This window comes from Sinocyclocheilus anshuiensis, unplaced genomic scaffold (assembly GCF_001515605.1).
Source record: "Sinocyclocheilus anshuiensis isolate Anshui unplaced genomic scaffold, SAMN03320099.WGS_v1.1 scaffold529, whole genome shotgun sequence".
Taxonomy (NCBI): Eukaryota; Metazoa; Chordata; class Actinopteri; order Cypriniformes; family Cyprinidae; genus Sinocyclocheilus; species Sinocyclocheilus anshuiensis.
In genome coordinates, this window is record NW_015540872.1 from 390,124 (window position 1) to 407,897 (window position 17,774).

Genomic DNA, 17,774 nt, shown 5'->3' on the forward strand with positions numbered 1-17,774 from the left:
TTTTTAATTCCCTTTTATTTGACGTGAACTCTTTTATTCTCTATTGACAATAGACACAGATTCTTCACATAAAAGAACCTTCGGAGTTCAAAAGGGGGACCATAAATGCTAGTCCTTGTGTATATGTACTGCTGGGCTGAAAATCATTAGTGACTGTTTTTTTTCCCCCTTTTTGGGTGAGACGAGGGAATATACCTTTTCACAGCACTCGAGCCGCCAGCCACGTCAGGCACGCCAGCTATGCGCAGCCTGCGTCCGGACACAGCCTGGGCACAATCGCTGCTTTTAGAGCCCTAATTTACTTAGGATGGGCTCGCAGCATATGGGAGCATCCACAAAAGCCAACTGAAGGAGAGACAAAGAAATTCCAGTATTCGGACATTAGGGAGGGAAAAAAGTCATTCAAATTTAGTCATAATGGTTCAGCTGTCCTAACCAAAGGAAGAGAAGAGAATAGAGAGTCTTTCCCTTTTTCGCCCCCTTTCCTCTTTCTTCCTAGTGTGTGCCTGGATCTTTTATCTCTCTTATTCACTTGGGACTCTTCAAAGTAACAAGCTGCCCTCTCTTCCCTTGGTGCTGGACTTGGAACTCAAATTAGAGACTGCTTGATTAGCCGGGAAGGGGGGTTGGGTTGGCCTGGGGTGGCAGAATGGCTGTTGGACAGAACAAATCGCACCCCTACAAAGTGTCTTTTATCTGGTGGCCCCTCTCTTTGACAGCTCCCTCTCTCGCTCATTCATTGCAGTCGCAGTTGTTTCTCTCCGGTATTCGAGTTGGGCATTGTGGGAAATGTCATCCAATCTGGTTTGTGGCAGTGAAGGGAGAGGAAGGTGAATGTTCTGTTGACGCTGTCTCTCTCGCATATTCTCCCTCATTCTTTGTGTTTCCTCCTCAGCCAAAGGTCCTGAGTGGAATCTTATGTCCTCGTTGATGAATTAGACAAACCTAACCTGCTCTCATTATTTAGCATCTCCTGGCCAGATGTGTCAAGTCAGAACGACAATGCAATGAGACACCTTTGCAAGAGCAGCCAGACTCACTGCTGTTAAGAGCAATGCAATATGCACCACTGCTCTCTTTGTCAGCACTCTGCAGACAGGCCGAGCTCCCCCCATGCTCCCCTGCCAATAAAACTTTTATCTGCTTTTAAAAGGGATTTATAATTCAATGCAGGAAGAACAGGATTCTCTATACCAAAACAGGACTACCAAAACACACTATTCCTATTTAATTCCTACAATTGACTTTTATATATGCAAGTAAATAAATAACTGCATACAGTGGGTACGGAAAGTATTCAGACCCCCTTAAATTTTTCACTCTTTGTTATATTGCAGCCATTTGCTAAAATCATTTAAGTTAATTTTTTTAAGGGGGTCTGAATACTTTCCGTACCCACTGTATATATTTATGTATTAATTTATTTTATATGGATACATATTTATGAGATTTAAACTGTGCATGAAATTATTTGTAATAACATTTTTCAAATATTTTCCCATTTCATTTTTATTATTGTTTTATATTTAATGTGTATTAGTCATTTTTAATACTTTATTTATTTTAATATTTTTTAATATTTATCTGTATATTATTTATTTGTGTATTATTTAAATATATACATATTTACATACATTTACTATATGCTATATACATACTATACACACATACTATTTACTATGCTATTAGATCAATGCTTAAAATATATATGCTTAAAAATAAATGTAATATTTTAAATTTTAACTATATATATAATTAAAAATAAATGTTAGATTATATAATAAAGCAAAAAAATATATAAAGGATATAAAGCAATACATAAAGCAATCTTTTTTACACAATACTTTGCATAATATTGTTCAATTTCAGCCTAGACAAGATATTGTTTGGTATTCTAATGCACTTATTTCTAAAACATTCAGCTTTCCATAATGCACTGAGAAGTTACTGTTATAGTCAGAAAACAATGAAACAGGACCAGAACAGGCCAGAAATCTGAGGAGGGGAAAACAGGAGTGAGAGAGAAGCGGGAAGACATTTTGGTAGCAGGGTGGGGTGGTTGGGGTGAACTCTGGACAATTGAGCCGGAGGCGAAACAATGGAGCCTCTGTTAGTATGCTGTTGGTGTTTGTGCAGACCAGCACTCCACACACACAAGAACCTGTGCTGGGCCCTCCACAGTCTGCAGCCCCTCGGTAAAACTTGGTTACTGTAACACATGTATGTGCTCGATCACCACTTTTTGTACAACATATATACGACAGTTCTACACACAAAAATACATAAAAATGATAATTACGGTATGTAACCTAATAGGAGTGTACTCCGAACTGTTGTATAGCAGAATCAAGCAAAGCGGATTGTGTGATTGAAATGTGTGATCGAGTTGGAGGGTTGTCCAGAGAGCTCCTGAGTGGGCAGAATTGAGTCCAGATGTTTGCCCCTCAGTAGGATATGAGTCCTGTCCACCCCCAGAGGCCCCTGAGATTCTCCGTTGGGAGGAGGAGCAAGTTATGCTATTTGACATCCAACAGCCCTTCTGACTCGGTGAAGCGTCTCTCCCTTCGTCCATTGAGAGATGCTCTGCCGCCCCCATCCCCTTCGGACTCTCTCTCCATTTCTTTTTTTGAGCCTGCACGGGGCAGATGTCAGTCCCGACAGCGGCGGCAGCTAAATACGGCCCTTCATGGCACAAGCCAAAGGTTAATAAAATCAGTTGCAAATGTATCAATTTTACAGATAAGCCATTCACAACAAGTGTAGTCAGCTGAATAAAAAGTCAATTCAGGCCCAAGGAAACCACATGCAGTAGCAGTGAATAGGCGCTTTTAGGTGCCTTTTTTGAGAGAGAGGGTAAATGGAGAATTGCAGCCTCTCTCCTTCATCGCCACCGCGAAAGCCCGGCCAGTAAATTGCTCTGAATGGGGTCTGGAGGTTGACAGGCCCTATTAAGACAAACGGCCTTCTTCATCGGAGAGATAAAATAAATCAGGTGTTTAGTCAAATTAAAATAGTTGAACTAGAGCAGGCCCCAGGGAGGCCCTTCGGAGAAACTCAAGACAGATGTGGCCAGGGGAGCACAGGAAGACACCCAGGGAAGAATTTAACACTGAGCTGGCCACTAGCCAAGCTGATCGTACTGTTCTCATGAAGCAGCAGGTTACTGTCCGGAGGCAGGATCACTTAGCATTGATTAGCTAAAGGTACAGCGCGGCCTCATGGGAGGACGTGCAGAAGGCACGCACATTGCCTGGTGTGATTACGCTGTTTGATGCATGCGAGAGAGATAATGAGAGGATACAGAGGTGACGGTGACCCTGTTTGCGAGAAGGCACGTCAGCTCTGAGGTGTTTGTGCCTGCTCCTCCTTTAATGAGAATTGAGAGCAGTCGCACACACACTTGCCCTGTATTGTCTGTCACTAATCTGCCACCTTCACTCGTCTTGTGACAGCTCGTCTTATTTAATAGGAACAATTCCATTCCTCACCATCTCTACAAGAAGCCGCGATCACCAGAAGTGGAAAGAGAGAGCGGGACTCGTGACCTTCGCACTTTTAATGAAGCCGTTCCGTTATCAGACCGAGGCTGTTTGGATGATACCATTCTCGACTTTGAAGGAGCTAGAGTTTCCCTCCCAGACCGCCTTCTGTGGTCTTCAGGAATTCTGGACTGAGACGTACTCAATGCTCAGCATTTGCTGGCTCTGTCTTGCCCTCTCAAGAAAAAAAAACCTTGCTGATCCCTGGAGCTTCTCGATTGTGGGCTTTTTATATCTCTGAAGCGCAGATCAATTAACAAGGCTCTGTTTTCTACCACTTGCTTTGTTTGCTGTTCTGTCTCTAGGAAAACTGACCTTTGCCTTCATATAGAGACTATATTTAAGAGGTGAGGGACATCTGGCTGATGTAACATGAGAACCTTTTCTTCTCACTGCTGGGAGAGTGTACAGGGTCATGGAAAGAAGACCTTTTTTTCTCTTTTACCGTTTGGTTCCTTGTGTTTGACTACATGTGTTCTGTTGCAGGTACTCCAGAAAGTCTCGCAGAGAAGGAGCGACAGCTCTCCACCATGATCACACAGCTCATCAGCCTGCGGGAGCAACTCCTGGCCGCCCATGATGAGCAGAAGAAACTGGCCGCCTCACAGATGGAGAAACAACGTCAGCAAATGGAGCTGGCACGCCAACAGCAAGAGCAGGTGAGAATGTGCAAACCAGGGTGGAGCACCATTCAGAATCAAAGTCATAAATCAGAATTAAAGTCAGTGCCTGAATTTGAATTGAATTGGAATTGAGAATGGAATGATGTAGAATGGAATTAAAATTGAAATAAATTTATACTGTAATTTTTTAACTAGAATGGCAAAATTAGTCAGGACAAAATTTGAATTTTGAAACATTTTGAGAAAAATTAAATATGTTTGAAATGTCACCTATAGAAACTTGAATTCAGTTTGTATATTTCCTCATAGTTACTTTTTTTTTAATTAACTTTTGTGGACGACAAAGAAGAACTTTATTTCCCATAATGCTTATTTGAAATACAATTCAATAAATTTCTTTTCTTGCCATTCCAATTCAACTTCCTGTGGCGTGAGGCCAATTTAATTCAAAAGCAAATCTCTTACTGGCTTCATAGTGCATATGTCCTTTAAATCCTGTTGTTTTGTTTAAAGCCAGTTTAATAAAGATATTATCAACGATGCGTCACATATTCTCATTTTACAGCCTCATTTATCAGAGGAGGCACTTAAAACAAGATTGCTCTTATTTGCTTTTAAATAGGTAATGAGTTCTTCTATTTAGCGATTTAATATTTTAATTTAGTTTATGGCTTGATGTTTTACTCCTTGATAAATCAGACTCTGTCATGAGGAGGGAAGCGCAGATTTACGGTTATTGTATATAACTGATGAAATATGGAAGCACGTAAATTGGTAGGGAAATTGATCACAATTAGATCAAACTTTGCATGAAAAGCATGTGTAGATCAAGCAAATGAGGCGTACTGAACGCATCAGCAGCTCATGAGCTCCGTTAATGTCGCACAAGATCCATCTACATCTTCACTGTTTTTATATCGAAACCATATAATTGCTGTCAATTTATTATGCAGATGAATAGGTGCATATTAATGTGGTCTGCATTTACCTGAAACGGATACACGTTTTCTAATTCACCCTATTAATGTCACCCGGCTCTCCGCGTTAATATTCAGCTTTATGAGAATTGTATATTCATTGTATGCTCAACTGATTTTAATAAATGGTTATTTCAGGAATTTACGGTTTTGCAAAGGTTCAAAACCGCATCCCTTTTCATTAATGACAAACAAAATGGAGGGAGAGGGGAACAGAAGAGAGCGAGAGAGAAAGAGAGGGAGGGAGGAAGGGGGAGCCTGAAGTTAGGATGTCATTTAGCCATCCAGACACGACACAGTAATTAACTGTTGACACTAGTGAAGAAGCCAGCACAAATTAATCCTGACACATTTGCAGACGGGTGATATCTTACAGTGAACACTTTGTAATTATATTTGAAAATGAAAATTAAATGACACTTAAACCTAGGCTGTCAGGCTAACTGAGGAGGAAGAACGGGGGAGTCTGCAGGGGCTGGGAGAAATTGAGAGAGCAGGAGAAGGCAATGCGCTTAACGTCGAGAGCCCACCCTTGGGCAGACCCGACCACTCCTAGGTTGCGTAAACATGCCAGTCTTTCACCCCGCGGCGCATCGCCCCGGCCAGGCCCGGAGCTGGGTATAATACACATTAGCAGTCCTCTGATTACAGTCATTAGGGTCAATTGGTGGACGAGAGATTTTACCCACAAGCTCTGATTGCATATATTATCTGTCTGCATAAATACATGGTACAATAAATCCAGTTGCTCTCTCGTGGACTATTATAACGTACATCCTTTAATGTTGAAGGTTTCTAGCGATGTTCAGCTAAAGGAATCTTTGTGCTTTCGCAGATTGCCAGACAACAGCAGCAACTTCTGCAGCAACAGCACAAAATCAATCTCCTCCAGCAGCAGATCCAGGTCAGTGCTCGACTTTCGCGTCTTCGTTCTGTCAAAAAACGTTATTTTGTTTTTACAGCTGTCATCAATCACGTTACAACTCTCATCAATCAGGATAATTGGCCAATGGTAATTCGGGAAGGGGCTATAGCTGGGTAGAATAATTATCACTCCCTAATTAATGAAGGAAGGGAAAAAACAGAAATGAGAGAAAGCTTAATGACACCAAGTGGTGCCTGTTTGCATGTTTTGTGGAAAAGTGCCCTAAGGCTTTGAGACATGAAAGCCGATGATAAATGCCTCTGAAATTACACCGTCCCAGCACGGTGACGTTGCAGCAGCTTTGGAAAAACAGTCGCTACTGTTAGCCCCGTTTCCCATTGTCCAATATTGGAAAAATCACTTTGCGTGATTTTGCGGCCGACGAGCCTGTAAACATACCTTGTTGACATGTAAATTGCGCAAACCTTGCCTTTTGCAAATATTTGCTGCTTGCTTTAAGTCAGTTTGAGTGATCTTTTGAAGGTCTCTCTTTATAAGTGTGCTTCAAGAATAGGCTCATTGAAAGCTTGCTCTTTGCTTGAAAATAATTGAATTGGATTAGTTGCAAAGTACACACTGTGGTCACCCAAATCCACAAAGTGGATTGGGCTTTTTTCCCTCTCCATCAAGCAATTATGAGAAATGAAAAAATGGAAAGGAGGGAGAATAAAGAGAATGCTTATAAGAGCGCCGTAAATAAATGTGACGTATATGTGAAGAAAGAGCAGGAAAAGATGCAGGATAAGAATGAGTGTTTGTGAGCTGTTGGTTTGCGTGGTATGTGGTTCTCAATCAAGCAAGGTTAGCGGACCACCCAGTCGGAGACGTGGACGTACACAAGCTGGTCAGTGGCAGTGGTCAGGGTCTTTTACACACACCATACACACATAAAAGCCAAGGGCAACATGAGCAGCCCGTGCCTGGAGATACTCTCTTCTTTCTCTTCTTTTTTTTCCGCTTGCTTTTGCACATTCATTGGAGACAGGTACAAAGATCCCCACTCCTCTTTTCTTTCCCAGATTCACACCCAATACACCATTATGTCAGCTGGTCTTCTCTCATATTTGACGCACTCATTTCATTCTTTACTTCTCAGTTTTCACTTTTCACTCTCTATTTCACATCTCATATCATCCTCTGCATTTGACTTCCACTTCAAAGCCCCTGAGCTTGAGGCCCTCAGAAAGGAATCCAGGCCGGTTTTCTTCTCAGCGCTCTACCTATCATTGTGAGGTTAACCATCAGCCTTTCTTTCTCTCGCTGCTCAGATGTGTCAGGTAAAAACAAACCACTGTCTTATTTACACAATCCCGAAGCACGACAGATTTATAGCTCGGCAGTAAAACCTCTTTCAAGTGCACTTCTCAAGAGAAAGGCCCAATCTGTTAAAGGCACACGCTGTTGAAGAGCCCGCAGAACTAGCCACTGTGCTACTACCACTCTAACACGCCGCGTGTGTGAGAAGTACCACTCTTCACTTTTCAGTAGACAGGCCTCTACATGCTTACTGTGTGTCGCAGTGGCAGTAAGAGTTCGTGTGAAAATTTTAATTACCTTTAGGAGTGGAGGCTGCTGGAGTTGGATATTCTCAACTAGCGACAGAGCTCATCCTAAACAGCTGGGCTATGCTATACTGTTATTCCTGCAGTGCACTGAAGAGTAGCTAATTGAAGTTGCTATGTTAACATAAGAATTTTTTCAATAGCATGACATTAGCTAAGCTGTTGTCAAAGGACAAGTGGCAGTGTAGCATCATGTTAACGGTCACATTGTATTGTGCATATACACTACCGTTAAAAAAAAAAAAACTTTTAATACTTTTATTCGACAATAGAGCCTTAAAGGGGTCCTATTATGCTTTTTCACTTTTTCAACTTTAGTTAGTCTGTAATGTTGCTGTTTGATCATAAAAAATCATCTGCAAATTTACAAAGTCCAATCCAAAAGGAGATATTTTATTTAACAGAAATCACTTTTCAAAAACTACAACGAACGACTCGTTTGGACTACAACGCATATTTTCCGGGATTTGTGCTATCACAAATATCGATGAATGGGACGAAATCTGGTTGAGCTGCACTAGAGAAGGCAACGAGTGTTATCACTATGTCAGAGACACGCTAGCTTTCCCAAGGCAGACCTAGTATGAGAGCCTGTTCTACTACACCCCCAAAACAAAATCAAGACTTTGTAAAAGAGCATAATAGGACCCCTTTAAATGGATCAAAAGTGACAATGAAATGAAAATTGTCATCATTTACTCACTCTCATGTCGTTCCAAACGTGTATGAGTTTCTATCTTATGTTGAACACAAAAGAAGATATTTTGAAGAATTTTGAAGAACCAAACAGTTGTTGGTCCCCACTGACTTCCATAGTAGGGAAAGAAATACTATGGAAGTCAATGGTCCCCATCAGCTGTTTGATTACCAGCATTCTTCAAAATTTCTTCTTTTATGTTCAACATAAAAAAATAAGCTCATACAGGTTTGGAAAGACATGAGGGTGAGTAATTGATGACAAAATTTTCATTTTTGGGTGAACTATCCCTTTAAGCAGGACAACTGTTATCAACATCAGTAATAAGAAATATTTCTCTCGCACCAAATCAGCATATTGATTTCTGAAGGATCATGTAACATTGAAGACTTTTTAAAATATATCTTGACTGTAGTTTATGGAGCCCCGTTTCTTGAGAGATGGTCTCCATCTGCTGCAGTTAATGGCTGTTACACTGTAATCACAAATTTTTATACCAGAACACCACCAAAAACAGAGGCATTAAGAAAGTCAGGCTTAGGATGCATACTATTTTATCATGCTTTTTATCTTCACTGACTTTGTTTCCATATATATCATTACCATTGCCTCCCATTGTGACCCATTTAACTTCCGTCTCCAGAGGCCACAGCTTGTTGTAAAGAAGAAGTCGGAAGACAAGAGTAGGATGCAATGGGAAGCGAGAGGAGGAGGCTTGCTAATGCAGTTCCCTGGCACTCTGTTTTCATTAGAGCTAGCTCTACAAAAAATGCCCAGTGCTCTTAATATACAACAGCTTTGAGTTAATTAGTACTCCAAACAAGCTCTTCAGCCTTCATGTAGAAGACGTAAAAGTTGAGTGGTAAAACAGCATGCAGGGATTGGGTTTCCACGCTGTTAGCGTGGAGCGTGTGCGTGGTTTAAAGATCCAGCTTCCCCATCAAAGCGCTACTGTTTTGGCTCTCATGGTAAGCGGTGTTTTAGACATTTATTGATGATGTAACTGATCACATCACTGGATTCTGTAAACGGGACTGAACAGGGTCCAAATAAAACCATTGGGCCTGTAACCCAATATAGAGTCGGCTTGGAAAATCAGTTCTGGTTTTCTCTAGAGTTTGGCACTGTGCTTTGCCCAAATCAAACCACTTTTAAATTGCCCTTCTCTCCGTTTCATCACATTTTGTACAAAGAACTCAGAGAGATGAAGAGATTGAGTCTTTGTCTTTTCGGGAATTACAATGTCACTTGTTTTAAAGATAACAGATGTTTAGATTATAGCGTTAGAGGCTTATCAGAACTTCAAGCTCAAGGTTTTACTTCTTATTTATTCCTTTAGCCAAAAGCCTCTTGTTGAGAAATTTCATATGGCAACTAATTCTGTCCAGGGACCGGATTACTGTTATGTGACTCAAGCACGAACTTAAAAGCGCCATCAGAGATTGAAGGAGCGGCTTAGGAACAATTAAAAACAAATGTCGAAGTAAATCTCGATCTGAAACAGAAAATGTGTTACTTATGTAAGACAAGTAAAGCCGCACAAATAAGACCATGTAAAAGCCACCGCCTCCAACAGGAAGGCAAGCCTGTGTTGGTTGTTCTTAGAATCGGTATTAATCAAGCCAAGTGATTTGGGTTCCGCTGACCTGTTTACAAAGAGCCTGTCTCCTTGACAGTTCCACTCGCTGTTTTATTCGCCCTCATGCCATTACAATCAGCTGTAATTGTGGATGGCTTCCTGTAGGAAAGAAAAAAAAATATGTCAGAGATCTTTAATATCTCAAGTCATTATCTTAGACAAAAATTTGATTAAATGGAGAGAAAAGGGATACTTTAATTTTCTGTAAATACATGCATTTTAGTCCAAGAAATATAATATATTTTTAGAAAATAATATAATTTCTTATGTAATGTTAATGTGTGTGTATAATATGTGGTTAATATAATATAATATAATATAATATATTTGTCTATGTATATTTTAATTTATTAAAATGTTTGTTTATTTGTTTTTCATTTATAATATATAATAATGTTAAAATAGTTTTATCAAACTAGCAATTTGATAATTCATATAATAATATTTGATAATAATTGATACTTGTATAACTAATATTATAACTAATTGATAACTGATAACAATTTTACCAAAACATCAGTTGTTCAAAATGCTTTCAATTTTCAGTTTCTCTTTCTCTTTTCAAATGGTTGCAATAATTTTTCTTTCTTTCATTTGTAATTCTTAAATTACCAAAACTGACTAAAAACCAAAATAACACTTTGTCGAATGAGTAGTCAAACAGAGAAGTTTATGACCAAAAGTTTATGATCAACGTAATGATACTGATACGTAATTAATCACATTCCCATTTAAATTTCCTTGTTTTTGCTTTGCCTGAGCTCCCCATAATGACGAAATATGTCTGTGTATATGAGGTTAGAGCATAAAAAGGCTTTTTTTGTCCAAGAGGTTGTCAGGGAGACTTGTCCAAGAGGTTGTCCTCTGAGCTCAAACATCTCTTACACTTCATACTTGATTACAGCCGCTGTGCTCAGTTGAGATTTCAAAGGCCTGTACATGTGTGCATATGTATTAGGTGCTATTGTCTCTCTCTGGGCTGTGTTTTGCGATGGCAGCTGTACATTCCCAGGCTGGACTCAGGGATGATCTGGGCCGGGTTGACGTGCATCTCTAGTGCAGACTTGGCTCGGTTCCAGGCATCCCTGCACGCTGGGGCTGGTACGATGTGAGCTGAGGTGACGCAGGGAGGAGAACACACAGGTGGAGGCAGGCTCATCTTATTGTATACACACACGCACAAGCATCAAGAGAAGAATGATTCCCCCAAAGGTCGGCGTGAACTTTAGATACTGAGGAGAGGCGAGGCTGCGCTGTGTTTGAGGAAAAATTCCCGTTGAGATTAAATAACTCTTTCTCTATGAGAATCCCATTATGACGCTCGTATACTGTCTCTCATATCACAGCAAACAAGAGTTTATTAGCTCCGATCTTGTTCTCCCTCCTCACACGGCGCGGCTACAAGAGACAGAGAGAGCGATAGGCACACTGAGCTCTGTTTGTCAACGGACAGAGATGCTGTTTGTTCTTTGTAGGGCCATTGTTGTGCCGACGGTCGCTTCCTGTGTTTTAAAGCAGGCCGCCGGTTCAAACACTCTGTCATTGTACAGGCCTGGTTCTACTTATCTAACCCCAGGGCTCCGCTTCCTCTTGCTACTCTACTGAGAGAAACCTCCACGTGGCTGTCTTCCGCTGTCCCCGCCCCCCTCTTTCTCCTGCCAGCACCGGCTGGATCACACAGATCTTAGATCTCTTGCTCTCCATCTCTCACCCTCTTCTGGCAAGCGCCAAGCACCACTTCTCATCCACTTCTCTCATTCCTAGACACATTTTCCCATTTTTTCCTAAGCTTATTGGGGTGGTATCACGGAAATTTGGAATGCATTTGATCAATTTATTTGGTAAAATATAGTTATCAGTTAAAAATCAGTTAAAATAGATTTAAAAACATAATTAAAATGTATACTTAAAATGATTAAAAAAAATTATATATATATATATATATATATAATTATATTTATATTATCTTTTTAAATAATTATATAAAGTATATATGTAAAACAATGTGCCAGTGTGTTTGTGTGTGTTGTGAACAGCCTGAGAGGCCGGTGGAAGAGTGGGCCTTCAGGATATTCCTTTGTTCCTGTGGACTGATAGACAAATGTCTGTGTGTGTGTGTGTGAGACTGATGTCTCTCATATGTGTACCATTTCCCCAGGCCACTGTGAGTTTGCCCTTATAGCCGTGTTTATCAGTGGGAGAGGAGGCCAGGCTAAAGGGTTAATCAGAGCCAGGTCTCAAACACAAAGCACACACGTCTGGCTCTGTCGCCCAGGACAAACTCATTTCATTGTAAGTAATCCTGAATTTTTGTGTAATAGCATTATTTGATTATAAAACTTGATGCTCACTCAAGAAGCTTGACAGTTTGCATGAGGAGCTACACAGGTTGAAAAGCCGTTCTCATCGTCTTTTGGCATTTCAAAGCTCACAAACAGGGATGGAGGAATAATAGCAGTCTGTTCTGAGAAGTTGCATAATGGTGTTCAGGTCTCTCCGCTCACTATTTTGCAGAGTGGTGACAGAATTCACAGGGGAAGTCGAACAAAAAGAAACCCTGTCTGCGCAGACAGAACAGAGCCTCCTAATTAAACACACAAGACTTTGAGGAACTCATTCGTTATGTCTTTTTCAGAGAGAAGAAAATGTCTCTCTGTTTTTTTCTTCTTTGGGATATGTTCAGTTCTTTTTTCTGTAGTGTAGCTAACGAATCGCTTATTAACATGAGGGATCCATTATAAATAAACGCTTTGTTTTTGTAGTTTACTCAAGTTATTTAAGGAGAAGGTCATATATTAAAATAGACTCTGGCCTGTTAACATATTTTCTATTTCCCTCCGGCTCGACGGAATCCGTGTTAAGAGAATTGTAATCCGGTTACTGTACGCCGGTTTCATCTCCTCTCAGTCGTATTACAATCACCATTATTTAGCCGCTGCACATGAAGCTAATTACCATAGCTTTGTCTTTAGCCTAGAGCCATTTGGTTTGCCTTTTTAATTCAATGAACAACAATTAAATCCAATATTTCATTAAGCTCCCTCAAATGCACCAGGCGCCATATAATGGTGAATAATTCAGCTTGGCTTTTTTAGATAAATATAGGGGTGTCTAATTGAACAAAGATAATGCTCCTAATTTGCCTCTTGTTAGATGGTTTTGGTTGTCTCCTAGCACCCTTGTGATCTCTCATGCTAAAGTCTCATTTATGCGGAGACAGCGCTGAAAACAAGCTATGCTAAAAAGAATGTCTTGCCAATTAGCATTGTCTGCCAGGCAAATGGATGGTAATAAGGAAGGAAATGAGCGTGGGCATGTGTTTACATCTCTGCGTCTTTCTGCACGCTAATGCCCTTCTCTTTATGGTGTGGAGTATACTAGCTTCTACTCCTACCAGGATGAGGGCCATAACGGTCTCATCAAATCCTTTTGGCTTGGACCCAGTGCGGCGGAGCCTGAAACGCGCTCATCCTCCATTTAGCAGAGACTGTTAGCTGATGAAGAGCCCAACATGCGAGAGCGGAGATAAAAGAAAGCGGTGACCCGACTCATTAGCCCCCTTTGATTTAATATATTGACACTTGGATACAAATAATTCCATTTAGTGTGCTTGGTTGGAGGGGGTGTGGGGGATCAATTTAATTAGTTATGAAATGTGACTTCTTGTCACGAAGCAGGAGAAACGCTGACGTTAAATAAAGTCATGTGCGGTTCGAACAATAAAGCTTCTGTAGGCCCGTTTTAAAACTTAATGACGCATAAAAACGGCCCTAATAGTTACATCTTCACCAGCGGGCCATGATGCTTTTGGTATTAAGCTAATGGATGGGTGAAGGTAGAATGCTTAACGGCAGTTCAAACAGTTTCGGATATTAAGAATATAAACAGTGATCGCCTGGCCGATCACTGATTTTTCTGTTAAGGCGATGTCTTTAGTATTGCTTTTCACTGTGTGATCAAATAGTCACTTGTGCCAACAAGAAGAGTGAGGATACAGGATTTGGCGTCGTCACTGCTTGCTAGAAGACACAGTAGTCAGTATTTTGTTCATTTGTGCATATGATCAGACTAAAGACTAGTGTTGTCACGGTACCAAAATTTCAGTATTCGGTACCAATACCAGTGAAAATCCACGGTTCTTGGTACCAATTTCGGTACCAAAGCAAAACACAAAAACATGCTAATTGAACAACATTTTTATTAGTAACGTTAAACAAAAATTAAATGTACAAAACCAATGCCATTCTTTATACTTATTTAAAAGTGTTTCAAGTTTTCCCACAAGTAATAAAAGTAAGAAAAAAGTAAACAAGTTTCACCCAAAAGTTTAGTCATAGTTCTGCTGCCACTGAAAAACATCTGTAAACTGTTGTCTGTTTTAGGGTTTGCTGGTGTGTTTCAGGATCTTCCTCAGTCTGCAGCTGTAAAAGGAAAATATAATATACTTCAGTAAAGCAATGGGCTGAGTCTGACCAGCGGGGTTCCCCTGGTAAAATTCGCATTCCAGGGGCTAAATATCACGTTAGTGGGGTCTTTCTCAACCCGCGGACATGAAAAACAACCCGCGGCAACAGTGTTAAAGCAGCCCAATTCCGCGGGAAAAACGCGGACTTGGCAACAGTGGAAGAGGATAGCTTTTAGATAGCTCATCAAGAACCGGGTTGACTGGGTACTCGGTACCACCGGTACTTAAGAAAACCTGGTACCGTAACGTTTAAATTTTTTTAGTACCGACTTGGTACCGAAATACCGGGTCTTTTGACAACACTACTAAAGACCATGTTTCCAGCATATGGTGAGAGATCACAACACAAAGACATACTTGTGTAGTTCCGTATGCGATCATTCCAAGTGACTGCTTAGAAAAGTAGACAAACACAGGCTGATTTTTAGCGTTGACTGCATAACATCATGCTTTTTCACAATTAAATAAAAAGGGTTAAATTGGATGGTTCGCCCATGCTCTAAACCTGCATGACTTTCTTCCTTTTGTAGAACATAAAAGAAGATGTTTTGAAAAATGTCCCTACAGTGAAAGTCACTGTTGTCTAATGCTGTTTTTGACCCCACTGACTTTCATTGTACAGGCAAAAACACTTCAGAAAGTTATACACATTTGGAAAGACATGAAGGTGAGTAAATAATTAGAAAATGTTCATTTCTGTGTGAACTATCCCTTCAACGTTCATGCGGATTAGGGACAAAAAGTATGTGATACAGACCCAAATTCGGTTCGTGTTTGAAATGAACAAACCGAAGGCCTTTTGGAAGCCAGTGCATCTTCGCATCTCAACTGAGCATCATCATAATCAGTGGCTGATTCACGATCCATGAGAGCGGTCTCTTGAGTTCAAACCCAGTGGAGGGTGGCATAAAGCGGACGCTGTCCAGCCAGAATCAGCCCCTGAATCTCATCAGAAAGCACCTGTCACTCGCCGCCGCACCACAAGCCCTCCCAGACCATGCACGATGGACCTATACTTAGCTCTCATTGTGCCCGGGCCCTGCGAGGGGAAAAATATCAGTTGGTGGAGAACACATCCTCCAGTGTGATGTTGACTTAGTTTCCTCTCCCCTCCTGCCTGGCCCACTGTTTTCCCTGTTAATGTTGAGCAAACTGTTTTGTCTTTGCATTGGCTTTTTAACGTGGTCCTCAGCCTCCGCAGTGGGCACACTCACAGGGGGAAAGAAGGCAAGGCATTAATAGCCTCTACTGTGTGCGGCCAGCCGGCAGTTTAGAAAGGGGGCCCGTGTTTTCTTAGGGCTAGGGTGGCAAAGCAAAGCATTCAGCCCTGCGCGTCGCAGCACAAAAAAGGGCCGCTTTGTGTTTCGGATGGGGCGGAGGAGGGTCCGAGCATTCCCGACGGAATACAATGAATGGGCCGTTTTGTCTTTCATCCGTTTTTCATGCACACTGAATTGTTGTTGTCTTTCTCTCGCTCTCCGTTTCTCCCTCTCTCTCTTTTTCATAATTATTCTTCCCCGTCACTGGGTGTGCACATGACATTTGAGCGTGTTTTAAAGTCTCAACACTCTCATGTGCCTGCAATAAAGTCCCGGCTGTAACAATGTCAGCTTTCTGCTGGACAACAGAGCGCTCTCTGTTGTTCTCTGGGCCCAGCTGCTGGAAGGGTAGAGTGAAGACAGTGGCTTAGTCTGCACACAGATGACAGGAAGAAGGAGAAATGCTCCTCTCTCTCTATCTCTCTTCATGGACTCGCTCACTGGACAATGCCATTTTTAGTTAATGGGTGGTCTGACTCTAGACTTTCAGTTCTAAACTGGTGGGTCATGACCCAAAAATGGGTCACAGGTCTGTTCTGATGGAGAGAAAACAATGCTAAATACCACTAACCGTATAAAACGGCAAAATAAATAACTTAAAAGGGAGAACAAATCACTTCCCATATCCTTGTCAAAGCAGTTAGATGGATGTCAACATGGACAGGTGATATGCCTTTATCTTTAAAATCCATGAACAAAACTATGGAAAGTGAAAGAATATTTTAAGAATATTATTATTTAATTAATAAGAATTATTAAGAAGAGGAAATGGTATTGTTACTAGAACATTATTAATAAATACATGAATGCATGTATGCTATTTAATATTAATATATTTCAAAGTTAAATTTTTAATTTTCATTGTTTTATGAAAACATGTCTGCTGTTCTCCTGCTAAAGTAAACTATTTGCAAAATTATCAATAAAATAGCTGTATATTCCTCCAAGAGTGAGAGCAAAATATATCTGGTAAAGAGACTGAATTTATGATTTTTTTTTTCTCCATTTCCTCCTTCTTATGGACGTATTACCTTATTTGTTTTTCTTTTTAAAATGAAGTAAACTATTTCTCTTTTATATTAGGCTTTTTAATTATATCTTAAATATTTATTATTTGGAAGGTTTGACCGAGCATAAAAATAAATATTGATCTTTAAATGCATCATGCATAATTCAAACGTGACCAGAAAGTAAATAAAATTAAAAAGAAAAGAAAAGAAAAGAAGACCGAGCATAAAAATAAATATGTATCTTTAAATGCATCATGCATAATTCAAACGTGACCAGAAAGTAAATAAAATTAAAAAGAAAAGAAAAGAAAAGAAAAAGAAGCATATTGCATGAATGAAAGCATGAAGGCATATCATACTAGCTTATTGCCTTTTTTTCCTGTTTAGCTGCCCTACACCATCATGGTCCGAAAGGGTCTGGTGTGTATTGTGTATTGTGCCGGTGCCGGTTTTCATAGATGTGGGATGTATATGTGGGATAATGATGTTGGCCTCAAAGACTCATTTGTGGGTTTGTTTATGTCTGTCCTTTTCTCCCCTCATTACCCATGCTGTTTGAGCCAGTCCCCTTGGGTTTAGCCAGTTTACTGAAAACCTTTTCAATTTTATGACCAGACCCTGAGAGAAAAAAAATATATACTTTATTTCTTTCTTCATTTCTCTTTTTTTTCTATCATTGTGTAAACTAAGTCCCACGTTAATTGTCTTCCTAGAGCAGGTAACCCTGAGTAAAGCAGACGGCGAGTAAATTAAATGAGTAGTGAGGGAGAGGTGGACGTGATATCTGTGTGCACTATGCCACAGCAGTGCTGAGCTCAGAAGACTACTAAAGCCTTAGGCTCGTCTTTGATATTTTATATGCAATATAGCCCTAATTGCTTGAAATATTTACAGACTTAAATTACATTTTAGGTACTTAGAGGCTCAACAAGAATTTGCCTTAAGAACACATTTCTGTTGAACACACTGATCACATTTTGCTGGTGCTCTTAAGGGAATAAACCCCCCCCCCCCGCAC

The 17,774-nt window shown here is 40.4% G+C and overlaps 1 protein-coding gene across 11 annotated transcripts in view; it reads left to right on the forward strand.

The window, feature by feature from the left end:
* Nucleotides 1-17,774, forward strand: part of sox6 (SRY-box transcription factor 6) — a 166,644-nt gene that overhangs the window by 95,934 nt on the left and 52,936 nt on the right. For all 11 annotated transcript variants that reach the window (XM_016485751.1, XM_016485755.1, XM_016485756.1 and 8 more), the window contains 2 exons: nt 4,026-4,198; nt 5,975-6,043. In XM_016485751.1, coding sequence (XP_016341237.1) covers nt 4,026-4,198; nt 5,975-6,043 — 242 coding nt within the window. The remainder of the gene's footprint in view (nt 1-4,025; nt 4,199-5,974; nt 6,044-17,774) is intronic.